Source organism: Bombina bombina, chromosome 4 (assembly GCF_027579735.1).
Source record: "Bombina bombina isolate aBomBom1 chromosome 4, aBomBom1.pri, whole genome shotgun sequence".
Classification (NCBI taxonomy): Eukaryota; Metazoa; Chordata; class Amphibia; order Anura; family Bombinatoridae; genus Bombina; species Bombina bombina.
Genome location: NC_069502.1, coordinates 524,213,325 through 524,239,708, shown reverse-complemented (window position 1 = coordinate 524,239,708; position 26,384 = coordinate 524,213,325). Strand labels below are relative to the sequence as shown.

The 26,384-nt window shown below is 38.3% G+C and overlaps 1 protein-coding gene across 1 annotated transcript in view; it reads right to left on the bottom strand.

Moving 5' to 3' along the window:
- Window positions 1–22,077, bottom strand: part of CD109 (CD109 molecule) — a 401,861-nt gene extending 379,784 nt beyond the window's left edge. Inside the window, 5 exon segments of the mRNA XM_053710442.1 lie at window positions 1,822–1,947; window positions 7,282–7,515; window positions 8,935–8,963; window positions 11,561–11,721; window positions 21,749–22,077. Coding sequence (XP_053566417.1) covers window positions 1,822–1,947; window positions 7,282–7,515; window positions 8,935–8,963; window positions 11,561–11,721; window positions 21,749–21,813 — 615 coding nt within the window. The 5' untranslated portion in view covers window positions 21,814–22,077.
- Between the last annotated feature and the right edge of the window lie 4,307 nt (window positions 22,078–26,384).

The following is a 26,384-nucleotide window of genomic DNA, read 5'->3' as shown; positions in this document are numbered from 1 at the left end:
AATCAGATTGAACTTGAATCTGATTGGCTGATTCCAAAGCGGTGAGGTCCGGTTGGCATATTAGGGGTCAATACTTGAACTTAGGTGTCGGCGATGTTAGGGAGGGCAGATTAGGGGTTAATACTATTTATTATAGGGTTATTGAGGCGGGAGTGAGGCGGATTAGGGGTTAATACATTTATTATAGTGGCGGTGAGGTCCGGTCGGCAGATTAGGGGTTAATAATTGTAGGTAGGTGGAGGCGACGTTGGGGGCGGCAGATTAGGGTTAATAAATATAATATAGGGGTCGGCGGTGTTAGGGGCAGCAGATTAGGGGTTCATAGGGATAACGTAGGTGGCGGCGGTGTGCAGTCGGCATTTTAGGGGTTAAAACATTTTAATAGAGTGGCGGCGATGTGGGGGGCCCTCGGTTTAGGGGTACATAGGTAGTTTATGGGTGTTAGTGTAGAGCACAGTAGTTAAGAGCTTTATGAACCGGCGTTAGCCCAGAAAGCTCTTAACTCCTGACTTTTTTCTGCGGCTGGAGTCTTGTCGTTAGAGTTCTAACGCTCACTTCAGCCAAGACTCTAAATACCAGCGTTAGAAAGATCCCATTGAAAAGATAGGATACGCAATTGGCGTAGGGGGATCTGCAGTATGGAAAAGTCGCGGCTGCAAAGTTAGCATTAGACTTTTACCTACAAGACTCTAAATACCAGCGGTAGCCCAAAACCAGCGTTAGGAGCCTCTAACGCTGGTTTTGACGGCTAACGCAGAACTCTAAATCTAGGCGTAAGGTTTTATTTCACAGGTAAGTATGTATTTAGTTTAAAATAGTTATTATTTAGTTAATAATTGTAACATTAATTTAGCTGTATTTAAATTATGTTAAAGTTAGGGGGTGTTAAGCTTAGGGTTACGTTAGGGTTAGGCTTAGGGGTTAATATATTTATTTAGTGGTAGTGATGTGGGAGGCCAGAGTTTTAGGGGTTAATAGTATTATGTAGGAAGCGGCGATGTTAGTGGCAGCAGATTAGGGGTTAATAGTATTATGTAGGGGGCGGCGATGTTAGGGGCAGCAGATTAGGGGTTAATTGTATTATGTAGGGGGCGGCGATGTTAGGGGCAGCAGATTGGGGTTAATAACTGTATGTAGGTGGCGGCGATGTTAGGGGCAGCAGATTAGGGGTTTTTAGACATGGGGTTTATGTTAGGGTGTTAGGTTTTTACATTAAATGTATTTTCCCCATAGACATCAATGGGGCTGCGTTACGGATCTTTTCATTCATTCATTGATGTCTATGGGGAAATCGTGCACGAGCAGGTAACAGCAGAGCTTGTTTTCGGGCGGTATGGAGCTCAACGCCACCATATCGCCCGCACAAGCCTGCTTTTCTTAAACTCGTAATACCAGCGCTATAGGGGGTTGAAATAACGTTGCTTTTGTGGTGGTCGTGTAAAACCCTATAGCGCTCAAAACTCGTAATCTAGCTGTAAGTGAAGTCATATGTGTTAGAGACAAAGGTTAAATAGAAAAGGAGACCAAAATTATTTGTGACGGAGTGAGTGAATAGCTACATTATTTTGACTTTGGATCCTTCGCCCCACTATGATTTATCTTCCATTTCTCTCATTGATATTGATATTGTGATTAAATAATCTGTTTAAGAGTCCAACCACAGAATATAAATCTGCTGTTTGATTGAAACCATGTGAAATATGCATTTATTTGTGTAAACTTGCTGATCTGCATAAATCCTGTTTGTTTCTAAGATGTGATACATGATACAGCTTCATTTCATCTTAAAGGTTTAAATGTATTTTGTGTAAAGATACTCACATGTAACTTCACTTTTATTGCCCAGTCTCCAAGAGGTGGATTTTCACTTAGATGGAAGCTTTTGGAAACAACTCCTAAATCAGTTTCCTCTTCTAGCCATTGTTCAATCAGGTTCCCTTGTGGATCCTTAAAGATAAATGTTACGATTCAGGAAAGAGCAACGTTTTCACTATACATACCTGTCAAGCCATTTTACAATATCATGCTTATGATAATAACAACCTCATAGTATGATTTATGTGACAATTCACTATTTAACTAAAAGGTGCCATCAAGCTTTTGTATTATAATTTATTATTGATTGTATTCAAATTAATGGTAACGTTTGTCCAAAAACCAAGATCTTTAACCACACAAAGAATTAAAGGGACAGTCAATACTAAAAGTGTTATTGTTTAAAAAGTTAAATAATGCCTTTACTACCCATTGCCCAGCTTTAAACAACCAACATTGTTAAATTAATATACTTTAAAACATTTAAACCTCTAAATTTCTGCTTGTTTCTAAGCCTATATAGACAGCCTATAAATCACATGCTTTTTTATTTGCTCTTCACGACAGGAGACTGCTAGTTCATGTGGGTCATATAGATAACATTGTGCTCACGCCCGTGGGTTGAGCACAAAATAGCTAAAATGCAAGTCAATAGATAATAAATAAAAAGTCATGTGATCAGGGGGCTATAAAAAGAGGCTTAGATACAAGGTAATCACAGAGGTTAAATGTTTATTAATATAACCATATTGACTGTGCAAAACTGGGGAATTGGTAATAAAGGGATTATCTGTCTTTTTAAACGATAAAACATTTTAAATTGAATGTCCAGTCCCTTTAAAAAAAAAAAAAAAAAAAACCTATAGGCTCCATTTATCAAAATGAATGCTGTCCTTTTTTATGAGCAAGCAACTGCTTGTGCACTGCTGTTCACTGTCCCTGCTCCTGCACAATATTGTACAATATGTATTCATTATACTTAACAAAGTCTTAGGGGTCAATTTAATAATGTGTGAGCGGACATGATACGATGTAGCATATCATGTCTGCTGCACATCGATAAATGCCAACAGCGTATCCTATATTTGTGAACTGCTGGTGCAATGCCGCCCCCTTCAGATTCATGGTCAATCGGCCGCTAGCAGGGGGTGTCAATCAACCCAATCCTATTTGATCGGGTTGATTTCTGTCCGCCGCCTCAGAGCAGGCGAACAGGTTATGGAGCAGAGGTCTTTAGACTGCTGCTTCATTACTTCTGTTTCCGGCGAGCCTTCAGGAGCCGTATGGAGCTTGATAAATTGACCCCATATTGGTCTTATATGGAGATCTAGCACAGTTTATAACTATTAGAACCTCATTGTAAACAGCGAATTGTGTACATGATAAACAAAGTTTTGGGGAGTTTGTCCCAGAGCAATTTCTTATTGCTTCTGAAATAAATAGTCACAAGAGAATAAGCTCATTAAGGACTAGATTACAAATGGAGTGATAACTGTGATAAGGGGTATATAGTGGCTCTTTGCGTGCGTCTGAAGTAGTACACGTATTACGAGTTGAAAATAAATGCATTTGCTTGAGCACAATACAATTTAACATGCACTGGGTTAGTGTGAATTCAGAGCTCTGGTTAAAGGGATACTAAACCCAATTTTTTTATTTCATGATTCGGATAGAGCATGCAATTTTAAGCAAATTTCTAATTTACTCCTATTATAAATAATTTTCTTCTTTCTCTTGGTATCCTTATTTGAAAAGCAGGAGTGAAAGCTTAGGAGCTGACCCATTTTAGGTTCAGCACCTGGATAGCACTAGCTGATTGGTGGCTAAGTGTAGTGTGTGAATCAGGTTGCTTAAAATTGCATGCTCTATCCAAATCGTAAAATATATCATTTGGGTTTTAGTATCCCTTTAATTGTTTAGGGAGACAAACAATTTGCACAAAAAACATCAAACATACCTTTAAAAGTAGAGATACACTCACAATAACACTGTCTGATAAAAATAATTAAAAAAAAAACTGCATTAAAAAGTTATAAGGGCTCAAAGATAAAAGGAATACTGCCAACTTTAGTCAATCAAGGTCAAGTGAGTTTCACTCTAAATTGACAGTATCCAGATAAAACTTGTTGACATCTATATATTTTATTTTGAGTCCACCCTGTTGTTGGATGCAGAAAAATCCTTTGACAGAGTGAACTGGAAATGTATGTATTCTGTCTTACAGATATTTGTCTACTCGGACCATTTTAGGAACTCCATAGCAGCACTATATTCAAAACTTATCCATTACTAATGGAACTCTACAGTGCTGTTCCCTGTCACCACTCCTCATTTCTATTGTGATGGAGCCTTTAGCCATGGCTGTATATTCCAGCCCTTTGCTCACAGGTGTTTCTTTACATGGCACCACTCAGAAAACAGTCTTTACATCAGACCCTCTTGGGACTTTGCCTCACCTGTTTGATTCACCTGGGATTGATTCATGTCTATTAGTCGCTGCAAATTAAACATCTTTAAAATAGAGGCTTATGCCTTAAATATTTCAGACTCTGTTCTCCATGACCTTCGTTCTTAATATAAATTCAGATGGTCTATACAACAAAATAAACATTTGGAAGTTATATTTGTCCCACAACTATCAAAGTGTTATTTCTTCCAACTTTAATCCCCATCCAAAAAATTTTAAGAATATGCTGGACTCATGGAATGTCCTTAGCCTCTCTTGGCTGGGAAGAATTGCAACCTTTAGGATGAATTTACTACCTAAACTCAGATTTATTCTACTACTCCCAATTCTTGATTACCCAATTCCAACAGCTTTGCAATACATTTATTTGGTGTAATAGAAGGGCGCACATGGTGACTAGAATTTACAGCAGCCCATACTCTCTGGAGCTTTGGTAACTTGAAACTTAATGATGTACCATGAAGCTGCTAGGTGGGCGCACAGTACCCTATGGGGTACTAAAACGTTAGTGAGTGGGAGGATGGAATTGGAACAAGCATCCTTACCTTGAGGATACCTCTTGTATGATTTGCCCTGAATTCTGAAGCACTCTGGACCACCATCTTTCTTCTATAATCTTATAATTCGTTTAAATCTTTGTTTTTGGGATACGATTTGCCACACCCCAACTGTAGCTCCTCATCTCTCCCACATTATTCAAGGTCTCTTGATTAAACTCCCAGACATGCAGCCACATTTATGGCATTTGTGTGAAATCTTTAAAGTTGCTGATAAAACCAGGGGTGGCTCCATCTTAACATTCTACCAGTTTCACTTGAAATTACTAGTGACATCTTACCCCATTAGACTTTTTAAAATCTCTCTAGTTAATTCCACATTTGGGAATGTTCTCTGATTTTTCCCTTATGGACTTTATTATTCCCTTATGGCATTTTCCTATTGCTCGTTAAAAATATTGAAGTGACTCAATCTATATCATCAATACTGCTTCATATTTTCTCTAAAGCTGTACCTCTTCTCCATTAACAACTCTGTATTTATCTGTTCATGGATCTCAAGTTGGCCCTTGCTCGAGCTTGGCTTCAACCAGTGACCCCCTTTTGGCAGCAGGTCACTGATATAATGAATTACCTTGCTTTAATGGAATCCTATGTCTCTACGATTAACAATTCTATTTAATTGAATTGCTTAACTTGGGAACTGTGGTTCCAGACTTAATGCTTAGCCCTTTGTCTGGAAGACCCCAACATATCTGCCTAATATGCCTTTTGCCCTGATGGTTGCCTTGGCATATTATGTGAATTATTCTTACATACTTATGCCATCACATCCCGAATAAATCCCAAAATATGCTGCTACCCTATTCTCTGCTTCGATACATGTTATTCTGTGGAAAGGATAGAAAGACATAACAAGAGAAAATGCCAATTACACCCTTTCTTCCCTTCACGTCTCGTTCCCCATTTTTTTCTTTTTCCTCTTATCTCTCACAACTTCCTGTTGACCTTACATAGGTTATATACATACACCTGGGCTTCCTCTAGTATATCACTTCTATGCTCTCATACATTTATTTGTGTGAAGTATCTTTCACTACTCTTACATTTTATCCTTTAATAATGTTTGATTAATGTTATTTTTTGTTGATTCCTTTATTTCAACAATTACATGTGACTTGCTTTTGTGCCAGCTCTTTCCGTAAAAAAATTGTGGTTGACTGGCATGTTCCCATGCTGTTTTGTACTTAATTCTAGTTGCTATCAAATATAATATGACATTCAGCCTAGTTACAAGGATTGTATTCACATGCTTTTGTCTATTGTGTTTTGTATTCTATATGCCTAATGTTCTTTGTAAGTGAATGCTCTAAGTTGTATTTATTTTTTAAATCTTGTTAAAAAAAACCTATTCACTGGAACTAAGGGGCCTAAACCAAACCCTGAAAAACAGCCCAGACCATTATCCCTCCACCTCCAAACTTTTCAATAGGCACTAAGTACTCCGATAGAATTCAATAGGCACTAAGTACTCCGATAGAATTCAATAGGCACTAAGTACTCCGATAGAATTCAATAGGCACTAAGTACTCCGATAGAATTCAATAGGCACTAAGTACTCCGATAGAATTCAATAGGCACTAAGTACTCCGATAGAATTCAATAGGCACTAAGTACTCCGATAGAATTCAATAGGCACTAAGTACTCCGATAGAATTCAATAGGCACTAAGTACTCCGATAGAATTCAATAGGCACTAAGTACTCCGATAGAATTCAATAGGCACTAAGTACTCCGATAGAATTCAATAGGCACTAAGTACTCCGATAGAATTCAATAGGCACTAAGTACTCCGATAGAATTCAATAGGCACTAAGTACTCCGATAGAATTCAATAGGCACTAAGTACTCCGATAGAATTCAATAGGCACTAAGTACTCCGATAGAATTCTCCTGACATTTGCCACACTCAGATTCATACATCAGACTTCAAGCTAGTAAAGCATTATTGATCACTTTATACAATTTCACTGCTCCAGGGTCCAGAGGTGGCATGCTTTACACCACTTTAGATGGCTCTTGGCATTGTGCATGTTGATGCGAGACTTGTGTGCAGCTGTTTAGCCATGGAAACCAATTTCATGATGCTCCTGATGCACAGTTCTTGTGCTAATGTTGCTTTCATAAGCAGTTTGGAACTCTGTAGTAAGTGATGCAATAGATGATAGGGGATACTTATACACCTCAGATTTCACTGACACTGACTTGTGGCAAAGGTGGCATCCTATGCCAGTGCCACATTTAATGAGCTCTAAACTGCTAATGTTAGTCTATAGATATTTCATGGCTATGTGACATTAATGGGGTGTCCACATACTTCTGACCAGATAGACAGACAGACAGACAGACAGATAGATAGATAGATAGATAGATAGATAGTTATGATTACATTTTTAATTTGTCCTAATATTTTAAGTTACGCTTTAACAGATTCAAACTTACCAAAATATGTATATCAATTGTAGATTTGTAAGGTTTTAAATCCAGAATTCGAAATGCCAGAATTCGAATCTTCACCTCCTGGGAAGGTTTATAAATGACACTATTTGTTTGGATGAAGACAGAGAAACTTTTAGATTTAAATTCCAGTAAAGTCTTATTAGAGAATATCAACTGGCCCTCAGAAAATCCTTTTACACTTAGATGATATCTTCCATTTACAGCAGTCTTTGGAATCTAGGAGAAAATATTTTTTATTAAAATAAAAATTAAAAAAAAATATTTAGATAACATTTATAAGTATTGTTTGATTTTGTATGTTATTATTAATTGTTAAGATGGCCTTAAGTTAATAAGCAAGTACAGAGAGAGTTAAGGGCAATATTTCTGTGGGAGCTTAAAGTCTAGATCATTGATTCCCAAACTTTTTTTGGGAATCAATGATCTAGCGGTCTAAACACTGCTGTGCCTTAACTCATACGCATCCTCTGATGCGGCGTACAGCCATCCGCCCGATCGTGTATGGTCAGGCTGATTGATATCCCCTGCTAGCGGCTGATTGGTTGCAAATCTGCAGGGGGTGGCATTGCACAAGCAGTTCACTAGAACTGCTTGTGCAATGCTGAATGCCAACAGCGTATGCTGTCCACATTCAGCGATGTCTGGTGGACATGATATGCTGCAGTGTATCATGTCTGCAGGCATTGTTAAATCGGGCCCTATTGCTCACAAATACACACACAGGAACAAACTCACTCTCTTGCTCATACACACACACACACACACACAGGAACAAGCTCACACTCTTGCTCACATATGCACACACAGGAACAAACTCACACTCTTGCTCACACACAGGAACAAACTCACACTCTTGCTCACACACAGGAACAAACTCACACTCTTGCTCACACATGCACACACAGGAACAAACACACTCTTGCTCACACACAGGAATAAACACACTCTTGCTCACATACAGGAGCAAACTCACACTCTTGCTCACACACGGGAACAAACTCACACTCTTGCTCACACAGAGAAACAAACTCACACTCTTGCTCACACATGCACACACAGGAACAAACTCACACTCTTGCTCACACACAGGAACAAACTCACACTCTTGCTCACACACAGGAACAAACACACTCTTGCTCACACACAGGAACAAACTCACACTCTTGCTCACACACAGGAACAAACTCACACTCTTGCTCACACATGCACACACAGGAACAAACTCACACTCTTGCTCACACACAGGAACAAACTCACACTCTTGCTCACACACAGAAACAAACTCACACTCTTGCTCACACACAGAAACAAACTCACACTCTTGCTCACACACAGGAACAAACTCACACTCTTGCTCACACACAGGAACTTCAGAATGCTGGAAATGCAGTAGAAATGAAAGTAAAGCAGCTGTGCCACAACTGGTACAGCTGCAATGTACGGTACAAAAGATATTTATAAACAGTGACTGAGATCTTTGTACCTGCACCACCACTGGTCCTATTAATATCATCAATATTGGAAACAGGAGGCAAATGCTGTGTGCTTGCAAATTCCAGGACCCTTTTTTTATATTAATATATATATTGCATTTATAGATATATTATATTCACATATTAGATGTCTGAGACTTACTTCTGGAAGAACCAGGGTGCCAAATGAACCTATAAAAAAAAGCAGATACAAATTTATTTTTATACAATTTGCTTTTTATGTAAAACATTCTACTTGTGGACTAGAGTCCCATCATGCCAATTATCTTTTTGAACATATTTTTGTGATCTAATAGGACCTCATAATCAGTACATTAATCATTTCTTTGTTAAACTATTTTATGTCAGAACAGAGGATTGTAATACAACCTTTATTCAATATATAAAAAAGCATTAGCTTATTTTGAAAACCCAGAAACTCTCATTTTTATAAACATATCCAATCTTTAAGAAATCTCTTTTTACAGTTATCAGACAGGGCTGTATCCTTTTCCAGCATTGCAAGCACCCAAAATAAGAATTTTGCATATTAAAGGGACAGTCAACGCCAGAATTTTGGTTGTTTAAAAAGATACATAATCCCTTTATTACCCATTCCCCAGTTTTGCATTCCAAACACAGTTATAATTATAGACGTTTTACCTCTGTAATTACCTTGTATCTATGCTTCTGCAAACTGCCCCCTTTTTCAGTTCTTTTGACAGACTTGCATTTTAGCCAATCAGTGCGGACTCCTAGGTAACTTCACTTGCGTTAGCTCAATGTTATCTATATGACACACATGAACTAACACCCTCTAGTGGTGAAAATGCATTCAAATAAGAGGCGGCCTTCAAGGTCTAAGAAATTAGCATATGAGCCTACCTAGGTTAAGCTTTTAACTAAGAATACTAAGGGGACGATTTATGAAAGTGCGAACGGACATGATAGGCTGTAGCGATCATGTCCGCCGCACATCGATAAATGTCGGCATTTATCATTGCCCAAGCATTTCACTAGAAATTCTTGTGCAATGCCGCCCCTGCACATTCGCGGGCAATCAGCTGCTAGCAGGGGGTGTCAATCAACCCAATCATATGCGATCGGGCGTATTGCTGTCTGCCGCCTCAGAGCAGGCGAACGAGTTAAGGAGCAGCGCTCTAAAGACCTCTGCTTCTTAACTCCTGTTTCTGGCGAGCCATGTTTCACCCACTCATGACCTTGATAAAGCCCCATGAGTGGGTGAAACAGGTTGATGGTCTGAGGCTGTGTCTGTACACTTTGAGAATCGAATTGTTTGGCCAAACGCAACTAAGAAAAGAGACACTCTTTGTATCTTAACATCAGAGATTGGTGTCAATCTGTCCTGCGTACGTTGTACTAAGAGCAAGATTATATGTAAGAAATCTAATTCCATCTTGGCAGGTGAACTCCTAAACAGGTGGTATTTGGCGTGTGATGTTATCGTTGAAATCACTACTAAGAAATATCACTGGAGTATGGATGCTGCTTTTGTGGCTGCTCCCACCTTTGAGCGATAGAAGATTTGCTCAGAATCACGGACTGCAGAGGTACTGTAAAGTATATTTTTCAAACTAGCCACGGCAGGCTACCACCAAGCAGGAAGGCATTATTACACATATTGATATAAGATATAAAGTCAAGTACTGACTATACCTATATATGATCCATCTGCTTTATTAGGCCTATCACCAAACTATTTTGTCTGCAGTACACGGCTAAGTACATATAGGCCAAAAGTGCACCATCTAAGCCTAATTGTTTACATATTGGGAGACGTCCCAGGACTATATTATTCACCTTTACCATTTGGGTAGCCTTAAAGAGCTACTTTCATGTGTTTTTATATAAATGCTGGAAGTCTTTTATTAAAAATGTTTTTATTTTATTTTTTGCTTAACAGCTAATAGATTGATTTCTATACATCTGCAAATAGTTATTGCTGTTGTTCTTATGCTATAAGGAGTTTTACTATATATAGAAACTGTTTTTTATTTTTTACTTTTATTTTATTTTAATTGAATTGTAATTCTAAGTTAACATTTTGAATGAAAGTGTTTAATTATTTGACTAGTTTGACTCCACTTTTAGCGCCCATCCACACTGTTTGATTTATTTTGGACTTGACTGTCCCTTTAATATAACATTACAATCAACTAAATATTTTGTCATCGCTAATATCTATCACATTTATTATTTCACTAAGAAAGAGAGAAGAAAAAATAAGATGGTAATAAAAAAAGAGAGGGTGACAGTTGATAAGTTGAAGACATTGCAAACATGCAGAGAAGCACATTTGCTTGTGATTTTACTAACTTAAAAAAAAACATTTGTGTACAGTATTAGTAGAACACCAATGTGCTGATGGGAGTGATGTTGGTTGGAAGGAGCAAAAGGAACACAGAATAAAAACTGACAATGTGTAGAAACATAATGGTATAATAATAGTTTATATAAACTGTGAGACCGATGTCAGAAGAATGGCTTTTCTCTTTCATAAGAAAGATGACAACCACTAACAGAGACAAAAATGGGCATGAGCACATTCTGCATAGAGCATCTGTTATATAAATTCACTTTCCCCAAGAGCTAATCAAAACAATATGCAGAAACCTTGTAGTGTCTCCTGAAGATGTTAGCTAGTTTATAAAGTATTGTATGATGTATCTGAAATACATCCCAGTTACTGTTTAGCTTTTCAGAATGTTACATCTCATTTGTCAATCCTTCATCGGAATAATACATTTCAGGCTTTAAAACATTCTCACCTTTTTGAAACAGGCCTTCTCCTCCAAGCAATGTGCGATTCTCTTTTTGGATCTCAGCTCTGACTTTTACTAGAGTTGGGGCGTCTTCTAAAATGGCAATTCCTAATGTTACATTTAACCCAGGACGGATATCCAAAGGTGTGGTGACAAGGAAAGTTGGCCTGTTAAACAAACTTGTATTAACAATTACTAAGAGCAAAGTAGGCTATGTACATGAAAACAGATATATTTAGATAAAGAAAGATATAAAAATATGAGTGTAACAATGAAAAATATATTTCACTTTAATGTAAGAGTGTACACTCATATAGTTGATGTACAACTTTTAATGGTGTTAAAGAACTATTATAGTGTTGAAATGACATGCTCTAATTTGTTAAATCATGTAATTTTAGCACTAGTGACACTGTAATACTGTGGGCTATATTACAATTGAGGCGCTAGCAATATCGTCTTTTTGCGAGCAATCACAATTTACGCTTCAATCCTTACTGCGATCTCAGAGCTGTGGTTAACTGTTTTCCAAAACAAAAAAGTGTCACAAAACACATTCAAAATAAATTACAAAGCACAGTTACACTTATAATAACACTATCTAATAAAAAAAATATTCAAAAAATATATTGCACAAAAAAGTTAAAAGGGCTCAAAGATATGAGCTCTCGGGTGTTAGAAAAAAAGGGTTGAAAAAATGCTTAAAGTTCTAGATGTGCAACTAGCCCTGCTGATTGGATCATCAGCAGCAGCCTCACTTTCAGGTCAATTTATCAAGCTCCGTCTAAAGACCACTGCTCCATAACCTGTCCGCCTGCTCTGAGGCGGCGGACAGAAATCAACCTGATTGAATACGGTCACAAATCTGCAGAGATTGGAGCTGGAGCAGTCTTAACCCAAAGGGATCCTTTATCCTCCAAGTTACACCCTGTAGCCTTTTTCTCCAAGCCCTTTACTCCTGCAGAGAAGAATTATGATGTGGGTAATTGTGAACTCTTAGCCATTAAGATGTCCCTGACTGAATGGTGTCATTGGCTAGAGGGTACCACCAATCCCATTCAGAATCGCACTGACCACAAGAATCTGACCTACCTTGAGACTGCTCATCGACTCAATCCTCGACAGGCCAAGTGGGCCTTGTTCTTTTCCCGTTTTAACTTTGTGGTCTCTTATCTTCCTCGAAGCCTATCTAAGAACTTTTGTTAATTCTCTCCACACCAACTGGTCTGGATTGTTGCCCCTAGCTGAGCTGGCAAAGAACACTCTTTGGCACTCTTCTCTATGATGTTCTCCATTACAAGCCAAAGCAGGTTACAAACCTCGTGTCTTTCCTCTTTATGCTCTGTCCACAGGGGTTACTGCTGCAGACCGACACATTACTAACCTCACTACTCATTGGCAACGTATCCGCTCTCAGTTACGTTCAGCTGTCTCCAGATACAAGAGGTTTGCTAATCATCATAGAGCTTCTGTTCGTGCCTTTTCGGTAGGTGAACGTGTTTGGGTCTCTAATCAATATATCCGTCTACGTCAACCCAGTCACAAATTAGGGACTAGGTTTATTGCCCCCTACAAGGTCCTTAAAAGACTGTCTCCTGTTGCCTACAAAGTGGCTTGCCCAGAACCCTCATTTCACTACTCAAGCCCTACATCAAGAACAGATATACTAAGTTCTGATCACCTCCTCCTCCACTCCTGATTTATGGTGACCCTGAGTATGAGGTGGCTAAGATCCTGGACTCCAGATACAGGTGCAGGCAACTACAGTACCTCGTACACCGGAAGGGTTACTATGTGGCAGATCACTCCTGGGTTCCTGCACGTAATGTGCATGCTCCCTCTTTGGTCCCCAGATTCCATGCTGCTCATCCTTTGAAGCCAACTCTGGTTCCCGGAGGGAACCCTTGAGGGGAGGGCTGTGTCACACCGCCCTGGCTGTTGCCAGGGACATGACACTTCCTCTCTGCTCGTTGCCTAGGACGCTCTTGAGGTTGCCAGGGATCCGGTGGTTCCTCTGAGCGTGTGGCGATGACATCATTGCCGCAAGTCTCCTCCTCTCTAAAGTCGTGTCCTTTAGGTCTTGGCGCGAATCGGCAGCTATGTAAGTACTTACTTTACTTACATTCTCTGCCCAAGTATAGGTGTGACTTAGTGTTCTCTTGGATGTTGTATTTCTGAACTACTGGATTGCTATACTAATACTGAACTCTTCTTGTCTGACCACTCTGCCTGCTTAACCCCTGAACTACTAGATTGCTATACTGTTGCTGAACTCTGCTTGTCTGACCACTCTGCCTGCTTAACCCCTGAACTACTGGATTGCTATACCGTTGCTGAACTCTGCTTGTCTGACCATTCCATTGGTTTACCCCTGAACTGTTATACTACTTAATATCATTTTATTGCTGACTCCTGCCTGTTCCCGGTCCTTCTATTGGTTTATTCCTGAACTGCTATACTACTGGATATCCTTTTGTTGCTGACTCCTGCCTGTTCCCGGTCCTTCTATTGGTTTACCCCTGAACTGCTATACTGCTTGATTGTCTTCTTGTTGCCGCTGAGGACTGCCCTGCCTGTTGTGAATACTGCTTAGCTCATTTCACAAACTCTCTCTTCTCTGGGATATTTCCTATCATTCCACTTGACGCTGGGATAAGAAGACTACTGGCCAATTTTGATCTGATAGTGGAATATCCCACAAGCATTATAGTTTTGTTTCTGTGCTTTATTAAATAGTTTATGGGAGCTTTGATTTTGATTTTAATATCAAAATGAAGCAATTATTTAATAAACAGGAATATAAACTTGGAAAGGGAAGGAATATTAAGGGCTAGATTATGAGTGGAGTGCAAATCAGCGCTCCCGCTCGCACGTTAACTTTGCTAGACTTTTCGCATCTGAGGTGTCGCTCATATTACAAGTTGAAAGTAAAAAAATAAAATGTATGCTTACCTGATAAATTAATTTCCTTCTTAGCAGTGAGAGTTGATGAGAACATTCATAACCTATGGGAAATACTCAATGTGGCCACCAGGATGAGGCAAAGACACCTCAAACAATGCCATAAATATCCCTTCAACTTCCCCTACCCTCTCAGCAGTTCAAGCAGAGGATAAGGAAAAGTGAAGAGAGATACAAGGGGTACAGAGGTGCAGACAACTGCTGCCACTACACATTTAGCATAAGGGCAGGGTTGTGGAAAATTAATTTATCAGGTAAGCATACATTTTATTTTCCTTCTATTGGCATTGAGAGTCCATGAGAACATTCATAACCTATGGGAAACCAATACTCAAGTTATGGAGTTCACAAGTGTTTGAGAGGGAAAAAAGTACAGAAGGCAGTGCTAATTACTATGCCTCAGCTGAGGCAAAAACATCAGATTTATAGACCTTTGTTAAGGTGTGCAATGAAGACTTAGTTGTGGCCTTTCAAATCTGATTAAATTAGGCCTCATTCTTGAAGGCCCAAGTGGTAAAGACCGCACAAGTAGAATGTGCTGTTATTAGTGAAGGGGGTTCCTGACCCACCTCCTAGTAAGCCATGCGAATCAGACTTCTCAACCAAAAGGAAAGAGTGACCGCTGAGGCCTTCTGCCCTTTGAGCTTACCAGTTTACAGGATGAATAAGGAAGATGATTGACAAAACCCCTTAGTAACGTGAAGGTAGAACTTCAACGCTCTGACCACATTCAAATTATGTACCAATCTCTCCTTGGAGGATGACGGATTGGGACAAAGTGAAGGAACCACAATCTCCTGGTTGACCATGCGAGTATTAACTACCATGGGTAGAAAACCTAGTTGAGTGCTCAACACTTTATCTTGATGGATCACCAGATACAGAGGATCAGACATTAAAGCCGAAAGCTCTGACACTCTGGGAGCAGAGGATATAGCTAGCAAGAAAACCACCTTTCAGGTGAGCAACTTAATATCAACAGCATGCAGAGGCTCAACCAGAGCTCTCTGAAGAACCTTAAGAACTAAATTTAGGTTCCACAAAGGAGTAACAGGTTTAAAAACAGGTCTAATTCTGGCCAAAGCCTGAAAAAATTCCTGAACATCTGGCAAACTATCCAATGTGAAACAAAACAGAGATCTGACCCTTAATATAACTGTTCAGCTAAGTGAATCAAAGGGTTAAGCTGCTGATTGATAATGGTTGTATTGAAACACTGTTTTTAGTACAAAGACTATAGTAGAAAGTATTAGTCCGTATCACAACAGTGTATGTAAATGTAACTTTGTAGTAATAAATCAATGCGGTATTCCACCAGATATTAAATGTATATATGTATATGTATAAAAGACTTTTGTTGCATCAGGGTTATGCCTTGTCGAATTGCCTTTGCTGGTAAAAAACATCATCATAATTATAATGGCACAAATATGTAAAAATAATGGCAAGTTTGTTACCTTGATGCTTTATAACAATAACGTTCTGAAGGGCCGCCAAAGGTTCAGTTGAAAACGTCACTGGACAGGTATTGAGCTGCTCCCACAATTCCGTAAGAAAGCAATGAAGCGAAGATGCACAAAAAATGTGTTACCTGTTCCATCGACTCAATAAACCGCTAGTTATGGTGCAGGTAAAAAGAAATTCTTTATTGGTAATCCATAAAACTTTAACAGGGTACTACTCGGCTCTAGGGTTCCCGAGACACTGAATTTCCAATGCGTTTCCTGCCCGTAGGCACTTTGTCAGGGACTTGATAGAACTGGCTGACAGGCCCTTCTCCAGACCCTCCTAGAAAAATAGTAGAATACGCAGGGTCTTCACTCTACGCCAAGAAAAACCTTGCTGGTCACATCAGTGATGATAAGTCTTCCAGACATTGTAATAGATGCATCTGGTGACAGGTTTGTGAGCCTGTATAAGAGTATCAATTACCCTATCAGAGAAGCCTCTCTGAGCCAAAATCAACCGCTTAATCTCCAGGCAGTCAGCCTCAGAGAGTCTAGGTTTTGGTAGAATAACAGACCCTGAGCTTGCAGGTCCTGACGAGGAGGCAACCAACAAGGAGGAGCAGACAACATATTAACTAGGTCTGGGACACTATTCCATGTCTCCAAGTGGGAAGCATGAACAGGAAACAATCTTTCAAAAGCTGACGAAGGAGTAAAGGGAATTCCTGGCTTCTCCCATTCTTTGGAGATGATCTCCACGATAACTGGGGGTTACAGGAAATACCCCCTGAAACCTAGGTTTATGTCTAAATATCAATTTAAGTCTTTGCACCTGGTCCTCCTCCGGTGGTTTTGCTGCTAGAACCCTAAGAGTAGATAGAACCCTCTTAAGCAGGAGTCCTCTTCCGACTCTCCTTCAGAAGGGTCAGAGGAAGGAAGTTCTTCCTTCAGAGGTTTGTCATCAGAATGTTGCCCATAGCTGCCAGTTGTGGCCTCCCCCACTGCACGTCAGATTTGCAAGTGTAAAGTTTAAAAAAAAAGTTGCACCAAGCACAACGTAAGTATATTAAAATAAAGTGTTACACTATCTGATAAAAAATAATCATATAAACATTAAAACATTTTTTATATGTGTTTAAAGGTATATGGTAGTATATATATATATATATATATATATATATATAGATATATATATATATATATATATATATATATATATATATATATATATATAAATATCCAATATGAATTCAGCACATCATGTCACGTCACATCATCAAGCGTGAAGACTCAACTTTCCACAATAAATCCACATACAGTGGGGCAAAAAAGTATTTAGTCAGCCACCAATTGTGCAAGTTCTCCCACTTAAGAAGATGAGAGAGCCCTGTAATTTTCATCATAGGTATACCTCAACTATGAGAGACAAAATGTGGAAACAAATCCAGACAATCACATTGTCTGATTTGGAAAGAATGTATTTGCATATTATGGTGGAAAATAAGTATTTGGTCACCTAAAAACAAGCAAGATTTCTGTCTCTCACAGACCTGTATCTTCTTCTTTAAGATACTCCTCTGTCCTCCACTCATTACTTGTATTAATGGCACCTGTTTGAACTTGTTATCAGTATAAAAGACACCTGTCCACAACCTCAAACAGTCACACTCCAAACTCCACTATGGTGAAGACCAAAGAGCTGTTGAAGGACACCAGAAACAAAATTGTAGGCCTGCACCAGGCTGGGAAGACTGAATCTGCAATAGGCAAGCAGCTTGGTGTGAAGAAATCAACTGTGGGAGCAATTATTAGAAAATGGAAGACATACAAGACCACTGATGATCTCCCTCGATCTGGGGATCCACGCAAGATCTCACCCCGTGGGGTCAAAATGATCACAAGAATGGTGAGCAAACATCCCAGAACCACACGGGGGGACCTAGTGAATGACCTGCAGAGAGCTGGGACCAACGTAACAAAGGCTACCATCAGTAACACACTACGCCGCCAGGGACTCAGATCCGGCAGTGCCAGATGTGTCCCCCTGCTTAAGCCAGTACATGTCCGGGCCCGTCTGAAGTATGCTAGAGAGCATTTGGATGATCCAGAAGCAGATTGGGAGAATGTCATATGGTCAGATGAAACCAAAGTAGAACTGTTTGTTAGAAACACAACTCGTCGTGTTTGGAGGAGAGAGAATGCTGAGTTGCAACCAAAGAACACCATACCTACTGTGAAGCATGGGGTGGCAACATCATGCTTTGTGGCTGTTTAAATGCAAAGGGAACAGGATGACTGATCTGTGTACATGTGAGGCAGCTGGAAATACTACAAGTTGTTACTGAATGAATAATTGATTTGGATCACAACTGCAGAGTAAAGAGCTGATGAAATAGAATAATTCAAGATTATTGATGATTATTTGGTTACAGGAGAGGATGGATTGCTCCTGTTGTTAAGAGGATAACTACTTGTGGATGAGAAGATATAAGTAGTGTCTCTATGAATTGTAACTCTCGTGCAACAAGTAACCACTATATTGAATTAAGATAATGGTAGGAGAATAAACAGTTCAATAAGATATTAATGTTCGGTGATAATGGCAACAATATTTGTTACAAGTTGTTATATAGTTGCAGTGTACCTTTAGAGAGCTTCCAAACGATGCCTTCCTGATAGTAACTTGGCGTGCTGCCTGGAAATCGCAGCCGCACCCAGCAGCTGCAGGGATTCACACAGTGTGAGCGGTTCGGAGAGCGTGTGACGTCACGGTGGAGTTCTGTGTGAATGAACCAATCGTGATTGCAGATTTGCTGACAGGCAAGCAGGAGGGGAGAAGTGCCGCTGCTCTTTAACTTATTTGCGGTATCTTCGGTTTGTGAGTATTCCAATTAGAACGGAGTGGAACAGAGTCGGTTTAGTTGTAAGGAGTGTTTTCGTTCTTTCTTTGTCCTTGCTTGGAAATGCCAACTGCATTAATATGTATCCTCTTGTAGAGCAAACGAATATAAAGAAAGTTCATTTGAAGTTGTATTTTGTAATGCCAGATATTGAATATAGCGATATTTCCCAATATCAAAGTTTATAGTCAATAGATACAGCGTATGAGCTGTGGAGCCAAAAGTTAATTGCACAGAGTCAGCTTCAGCTACACTGAATAAAACTATCAGCAAGGAGCCCTAGGCATGATGGGAGTTTATAGGGCTGCCTTAAAGGGACAGTATCTCAGTGTATATATATGACAGTACATGAAATAATGAATGGGGCCATGTATCATGAGATTTTGAGTGCAAACCTCCTTCCATCAGCAAGGGCATTGAAGATGAAACGTGGCTGGGTCTTTCTGCATGACAATGATCCCAAACACACTGCCCGGGCAATGAAGGAGTCGCTTCGTAAGAAGCATTTCAAGGTCCTGGAGTGGCCTAGCCAGTCTCCAGATCTGAACCCCATAGAAAACCTTTAGAGGGAGTTGAAAGTCTGTGTTGCCCAGCGACAGCCCCAAAACATCACTGCTCTAGGAGATATGCATGCAGGAATGGGCCAACATACCAGCAACAGTGTGTGACAACCTTGTGAAGACTTACAGAAAACGTTTGACCTCTGTCATTGTTGCCAACAAAGGATATATAACAAAGTATTGAGATGAACTTTTGATATTGACCAAATACTTATTTTCCACCATAATTTGCAAATAAATTCTTTCAAAATCAGACAATGTGATTGTCTGGATTTGTTTCCACATTTTGTCTCTCATAGTTGAGGTATACCTATGATGAAAATTACAGGGCTCTCTCATCTTCTTAAGTGGGAGAACTTGCACAATTGGTGGCTGACTAAATACTTTTTTGCCCCACTCTATCGGGGTCAATTTATTAATGTGCGAGCAGACATGATACGATGTAGCATTTATCATTGCACCAGCAGTTCTAGCAGGGGGTGTCAATCAACCCGATCGTATTCGTATTTCTGTCCGCCGCCTCAGAGCAGGCGGACAGGTTATGGAGCAGTGGTCATCAAGCTCCGTACGGAGCTTGATAAATTGACCCCATTTTCTTTATTTTTCAAAAAGATGAGTTACATTCCAACTTTTTGGCCCACAATTGGGCCTTTCTTAAGGTCACACCTACTCCCACAAATCCCCACTATATACACCAGTAATAACACAATAGTTATATCCAGTCTGCTGGATCTTACCCAATTTCATTCCCAAACAATCCAATCACCCTGGAGTATACTACCGTCAACTGGACAGAAGAATAATAGCAGACTTTGCTTATCTTTTCTCATTTATGGGAAATAAAATTAGGCAATCTTCAAACGTCTATCGATCTATATCAATTTCACCAGTTTTAATAAACATCCTTATACATCAAACTAAATCTATAGAAAATAGCAATATGTCTGCCAGTACCCAGTTTTCTATGTTTTTTATTTCTAATAGAACAATAATAATTAAAAAAAAAATTCTGTAGTGTAGCTGCCCCCTCATTTACCCCACCTCCCCTCCACAATCTTTTCCCCTACTCTCTATTCCCCCCTCTCAATTCTAGGACCCCACCCTCTGTTCCTCCTCATTCTCTCTCCTTCTTTCCCTCTCCCTCCTGCACTCTGCATTTTTTTTATGTCTCTCTCTGCATCGATAACTCTGCAATTCTATTTCTGCACTGCCCCACTCATGGGGCATGCAGAAATAGTGCAATTACTCTACTGTTAGCGAGATCGGGGCAGATAGAGGCCCAGGACAGCAGCGTCGTATAGGGTACAGTGCTGGTCTTTAAGGGCTTAACGACCTGCGGTGTCCAGAGTACGGAGATGGTTGTTAAGGGTTTAACAGGTGCATAAGCATAAGATAGCTAAACATATTCAAGGCCTCAACCACATTGACCACACATGATCAACTAAAATAGTTTAAAAGGCCTGTTATAGTAAAAATATCTCATGCTTTTATTTGTTAGCACAAGTAATTTTAAGACTAGCAACCCTGCACCTCTAAGTGCTTAACCTGAGCAGATCCAATCAGCAGTGCTAATTAATTAGAGCACAGTATTTTTCAATAATATTGGCCCATTAAGAAGAAAATTGAGAGCAAAGTTGAAAAATATTCATAGTATGTTTTTTTTGGGGGGGGGGAATAGAATCCCATTTTTTCTAGTACACAATTTGTGCATGAAAAATATAACATAGAACATAGCATATTAGAACATAACATACTAGGCTTGCATAAGATACAGCTGATAATGAAATTTAATAAACTGAATAACGATTATGCCTATTTTTTGACAAATCGCAAATAATTGCATCTAGTAACTAGATGTTAAAGTATATTTTTCTCTTTCCAGTACTAAAACAAAACTACTCTTGTTTACAAAGTACAGTATATATAAATATATATATATATATATATATATACAAATTTAATAATAACCTCCAAATAAGTTAAATAATATAACATCTGCAACATAAGAATGCTGTTGAGAAGCTTTTTAACTGAAATGAATACACATTACAAATCACACACTTACATACATTTTTATGCACCATAATTATATAAAAGCTTACTTGATGTCTCTAATAGCTGTGATTAATAACAATTCTATAGCAACAGCTATAGTTAACTAATGCATTTACTACATAAAATACAAACTGTATACAACAATGTAAAGCACTTCATTACAACAATAAGTGTGTCTGGTCATTTCATTACACAAATTTGTACAGTTCATTGTATTTAATGTTACTAGTTCATATTCTCATATAGTTAAACAAAGAAATGCATGCCTACCCTGCTGCAGCATGTGATAGGAAAAGGTATAAATGGTGCAAAAGGAGAAGGCCTTTCACCAACATCTTGATCAGCCAGATTTCAACTCTTCTACGGCTAGATCCTACTTTCTTCCAGTTACTTTTTTTTTTTAATTCAGACTGCTCTTATTGGGGAATAGTATAAAACCACATTAGTCTGTGCAGTGGTGATTCATGCTGTTAGTTTTGCAAAGTCTCCTCCCTCTCTCTCTCTGCTTCAGTTGTAACTTGTATGTTTGCCACTGACACTGTTTTTGCATAGATCTTGGAATACAGGACATGCTTTCAGTTTTTCATGCTAATGAAAACATAACAGTGATCAAAAGGATGGGGAGAGTGTAAGAAAGAGAGTGATCATTTTATATTGAGAAAAAAATGTACCACACCCTGCTCGATGAGTTTAGACGTGAAGTAAGTTTATAATAAAGTGGAAAATATGCTTTGGCCAGAAATGAGTCAGAGTAGTAGACATGATACGTACACTATTTCCAGTTTGCAATAGAATTTCCTTAGACTGCACATTTCTTTAATATATGATAATCTGAGGCTTATAACCACAGATTCAGAGGAATTAGAAACTTACTGAAACAAAAAAAAATATATAGCTATAATGATTTTTTAGCTTTATGAAATTAAAAGTGTGATGTTAATTTTTGTTATATATGCCTAATATTTAGAAGAAAAAAAACTGCATTGCATGTTTAAGTTTGACTTGGCTGTCCCTTTAAATGAATTTTGCTTATTGTAAATAATGTAGCCAGGTAAGACAAACTGTAGCATATTGAAGTATGCTGCAGGCACTCTTATAGCAAAGTTCCCCTATATTATCCAACTCATCAGTAAATCCTCTCAACACCTAAGGGGCCCCTTGTGTGGTCCTCTCACTATAAACTCCTCATTCCTAAGATATCTAAAACACAAATGGAAACAAGGGACCCAAAATGGCTTAGCACAGTCTGTATCAAAACAGTATGAAATAGTGTACAGAATATTTACAAAGAAGAGATCACCCCCTGGTGCTTTAATAGCAAGCTGGAACTTCCCAGCCATCCAGCTGATTGATCACAGGTAGCAGGATACACAGGTACTCTAAATGGCAGGATACACAGGTACTCCAATGTTCATTCATCAGATGTCAAGTCAACAATAAGATGGATCTTTGTAGCAAGATGTAATTGCATAAAATATTTATTAAAAACTTAAGAGGCGACGCGTTTCTCAGATTTGCAGGGCTGCTTCGTCAGGACTATATGCATATAAACACAACAAAAATAACACTTGCCTTAAACTGTATAAATTACATCTGACAAAATAATAACTACCAACTAAAAACATCTATACTGTACATTCTATCAAAAACTTAGTGTAAAATAACCATATCTTTAGTATATGGGACATTTACATCCAGATGCTTCATATAAATTGTAAAAAAAATAAAAAATTGTGAGAGGTATTACAGGTTTGGCAGAGGCAACATCTACTATTAATGTAGCTTTGTTATAGTTTAGCATAGACAACGTCTACCAAGTGGTTTCTGGTTGTTATAGTTATATCTACCTAGTGGTGTGAAGTTAATATAAATTTAATATAAGTTAATATAAATTTAATATAAGTTAATATAAATTTAAATGAATAAAAAGTGTACAGAGAATAATAACACTAATAATAAAAACTCACTGTGTCATGGTTAATGTTATTATTCTCTGCTAAACTTGTAATGCCTCTCACAATTTATTTTTATTTTTTTATAATTTATATGAATCATATTGTAATGAATAACTTAAATTAGTTTCAAAATATTTGTTATAGGATTTATTAAGAGAATTAAGTTACTCGGGACTAGGAAAGTTATAAGTTTGTGTCTGATTTGGAATAAGTGCTTAAAGGGAACCATAACACCTGCTTTGAAATGTTTTTTACTAAATTTTTCTGATTATGCAAAATAAACTAGACATGTGCTATTCGTTTCGGATTTATTCGGAAATTCGGAAAATTCGGTAAATTCGGAGATTCGGATTGATTCGAATTTCCGAATTAAAATACTTCCGAATCTACCGAATGAATCCGAATTAGCTGCCGTATCTACCGAATAAATCCGAATTAGCTCGGTAAAATTCGGCATTCCCCCATAGGAAACAATGGGGCAGTTTTGGCTGAAAAAAAACCTAACACCTGCAAAAAAGCAGCGTTCAGCTCTTAACGCAGCCCCATTGTTTCCTATGGGGAAACACTAAGTCTAAACCTAACACCCTAACATGAACCCCGAGTCTAAACACCCCTAATCTAACACTTATTAACCCCTAATCTGCCGCCCCCGCTATCTCTGATACTTGCATTATCTTATTAACCCCTAATCTGCCGCTCCAGACACCGCCGCCACCTACATTATACCTATGTACCCCTAATCTGCTGCCCCTAACATCACCGACACCTACATAATATTTATTAACCCCTAATCTGCCCCCCCCAACGTCACCGCAACCTAACTACATTTATTAACCCCTAATCTGCCGACTGGACCTCGCCGCTACTATAATAAATGTATTAACCCCTAAACCGCCACACTCCCGCCTTGCAAACCCTATAATAAATTTTATTAACCCCTAATCTGCCCCCCCCCAACGTCGCCGCAACCTAACTACAAGCATTAACCCCTAATCTGTCGACTGGACACCGCCGCCACCTACATTATAGCTATGAACCCCTAATCTGCTGTCCCTAACATCGCCGACCCCTATATTATATTTATTAACCCCTAATCTGCCCCCCCCAACGTCGCCGCAACCTAACTACAAGTATTGACCCCTAATCTGCCGACCGGACATCGCCACCACTATATAAATGTATTAACCCCTAAACCGCCACACTCCCGCCTCGCAAACACTATAATACATTTCATTAACCCCTAATCTGCCCCCCCCAACGTCGCCGCAACCTAACTACAAGTATTAACCCCTAATCTGCCAACCGTACATCGCCACCACGATTAATAAATGTATTAACCAATAAACCGCCGCACTCCCGCCTCGCAAACACTATAATAAATTTTATTAACCCCTAATCTGCCCTCCCTAACATCGCCGCCACTTACCTACAATTATTAACCCCTAATCTCCCGCCCCCAACGTCGCCGCTACTATAATAAAGTTATTAACCCCTAAACCTAAGTCTAACCCTAACACCACCTAACTTAAATATAATTTAAATAAAACGAAATAAATTTACTATAATTAAATAAATGAATCCTATTTAAAACTAAATACTTACCTGTAAAATAAACCCTAATATAGCTACAATATAACTAATAGTTACATTGTAGCTATTTTAGGATTTATATTTATTTTACAGGCAACTTTGTATTTATTTTAACTAGGTACAATAGCTATTAAATAGTTAATAACTATTTAATAACTACCTAGCTAAAATAAATACAAATTTACCTGTAAAATAAATCCTAACCTAAGTTACAATTACACCTAACACTACACTATCATTAAATTAATTAAATAAATGAATCCTATTTAAAACTAAATACTTACCTGTAAAATAAACCCTAATATAGCTACAATATAACTAATAGTTACATTGTAGCTATTTTAGGATTTATATTTACAGGTGGCCCTCGTTTTACAACGGTTCAATTTACACCGTTTCAGAATAACAACCTTTTTTTCCAGTCATGTGACTGCTATTAAAAAGCATTGAGAAGCAGTGCATTTATAAAAATAGCCAATAGGTAGAGCTGTCCGCTTGTGTTGCAGCAAAGCCAAGCAAGCTGAAATTAATCAGTTTAACCAGACCTGAGCTATCGAGCAGATTTCAAAGGATCAAGATCTTCCTGTCTATAAATCAGTCCAGATTGGAATGCATAGAAAGAACTGAAAAATGTAAGTGAAGTCTGTGTTGTGTGATTATTTTATTAGGTTTATAATGCTGTTTAGCAAATGATTTTGTTCATTTAACTTAGTTTAATTATATATTCTGTGTTGTGTGATTATTTCATTATGTTTATAATGCTGTTTAGCATTTAAAGTCTTCATTTCAAAGCTTTAAAAATAATGTATTAGGTGTTACTTATGACAATTTTGAGAGGGGTCTGGAACCTATCTCCCTTACTTCCCAATGACTTACATTATAAACTGGGTTTCAATTTACAATGGTTTCGATTTACAACCATTCCTTCTGGAACCTAACCCCGGCGTAAACTGAGGGCTACCTGTATTTTACAGGCAACTTTGTATTTATTTTAACTAGGTACAATAGCTATTAAATAGTTATTTACTATTTAATAGCTACCTAGTTAAAATAATTACAAAATTACCTGTAAAATAAATCCTAACCTAAGTTACAATTAAACCTAACACTACACTATCATTAAATAAATTAAATAAATTAACTACAAGTACCTACAATTAAATACAATTAAATAAACTAACCTAAAGTACAAAAAAACAAACACTAAATATAAAAAAAATATTACAAGAATTTTAAACTAATTACACCTAATCTAAGCCCCCTAATAAAATAACAAAGCCCCCCAAAATAAAAAAAATGCCCTACCCTATACTAAATTACAAAAGTTAACAGCTCTATTACCTTACCAGCCCTTAAAAGAG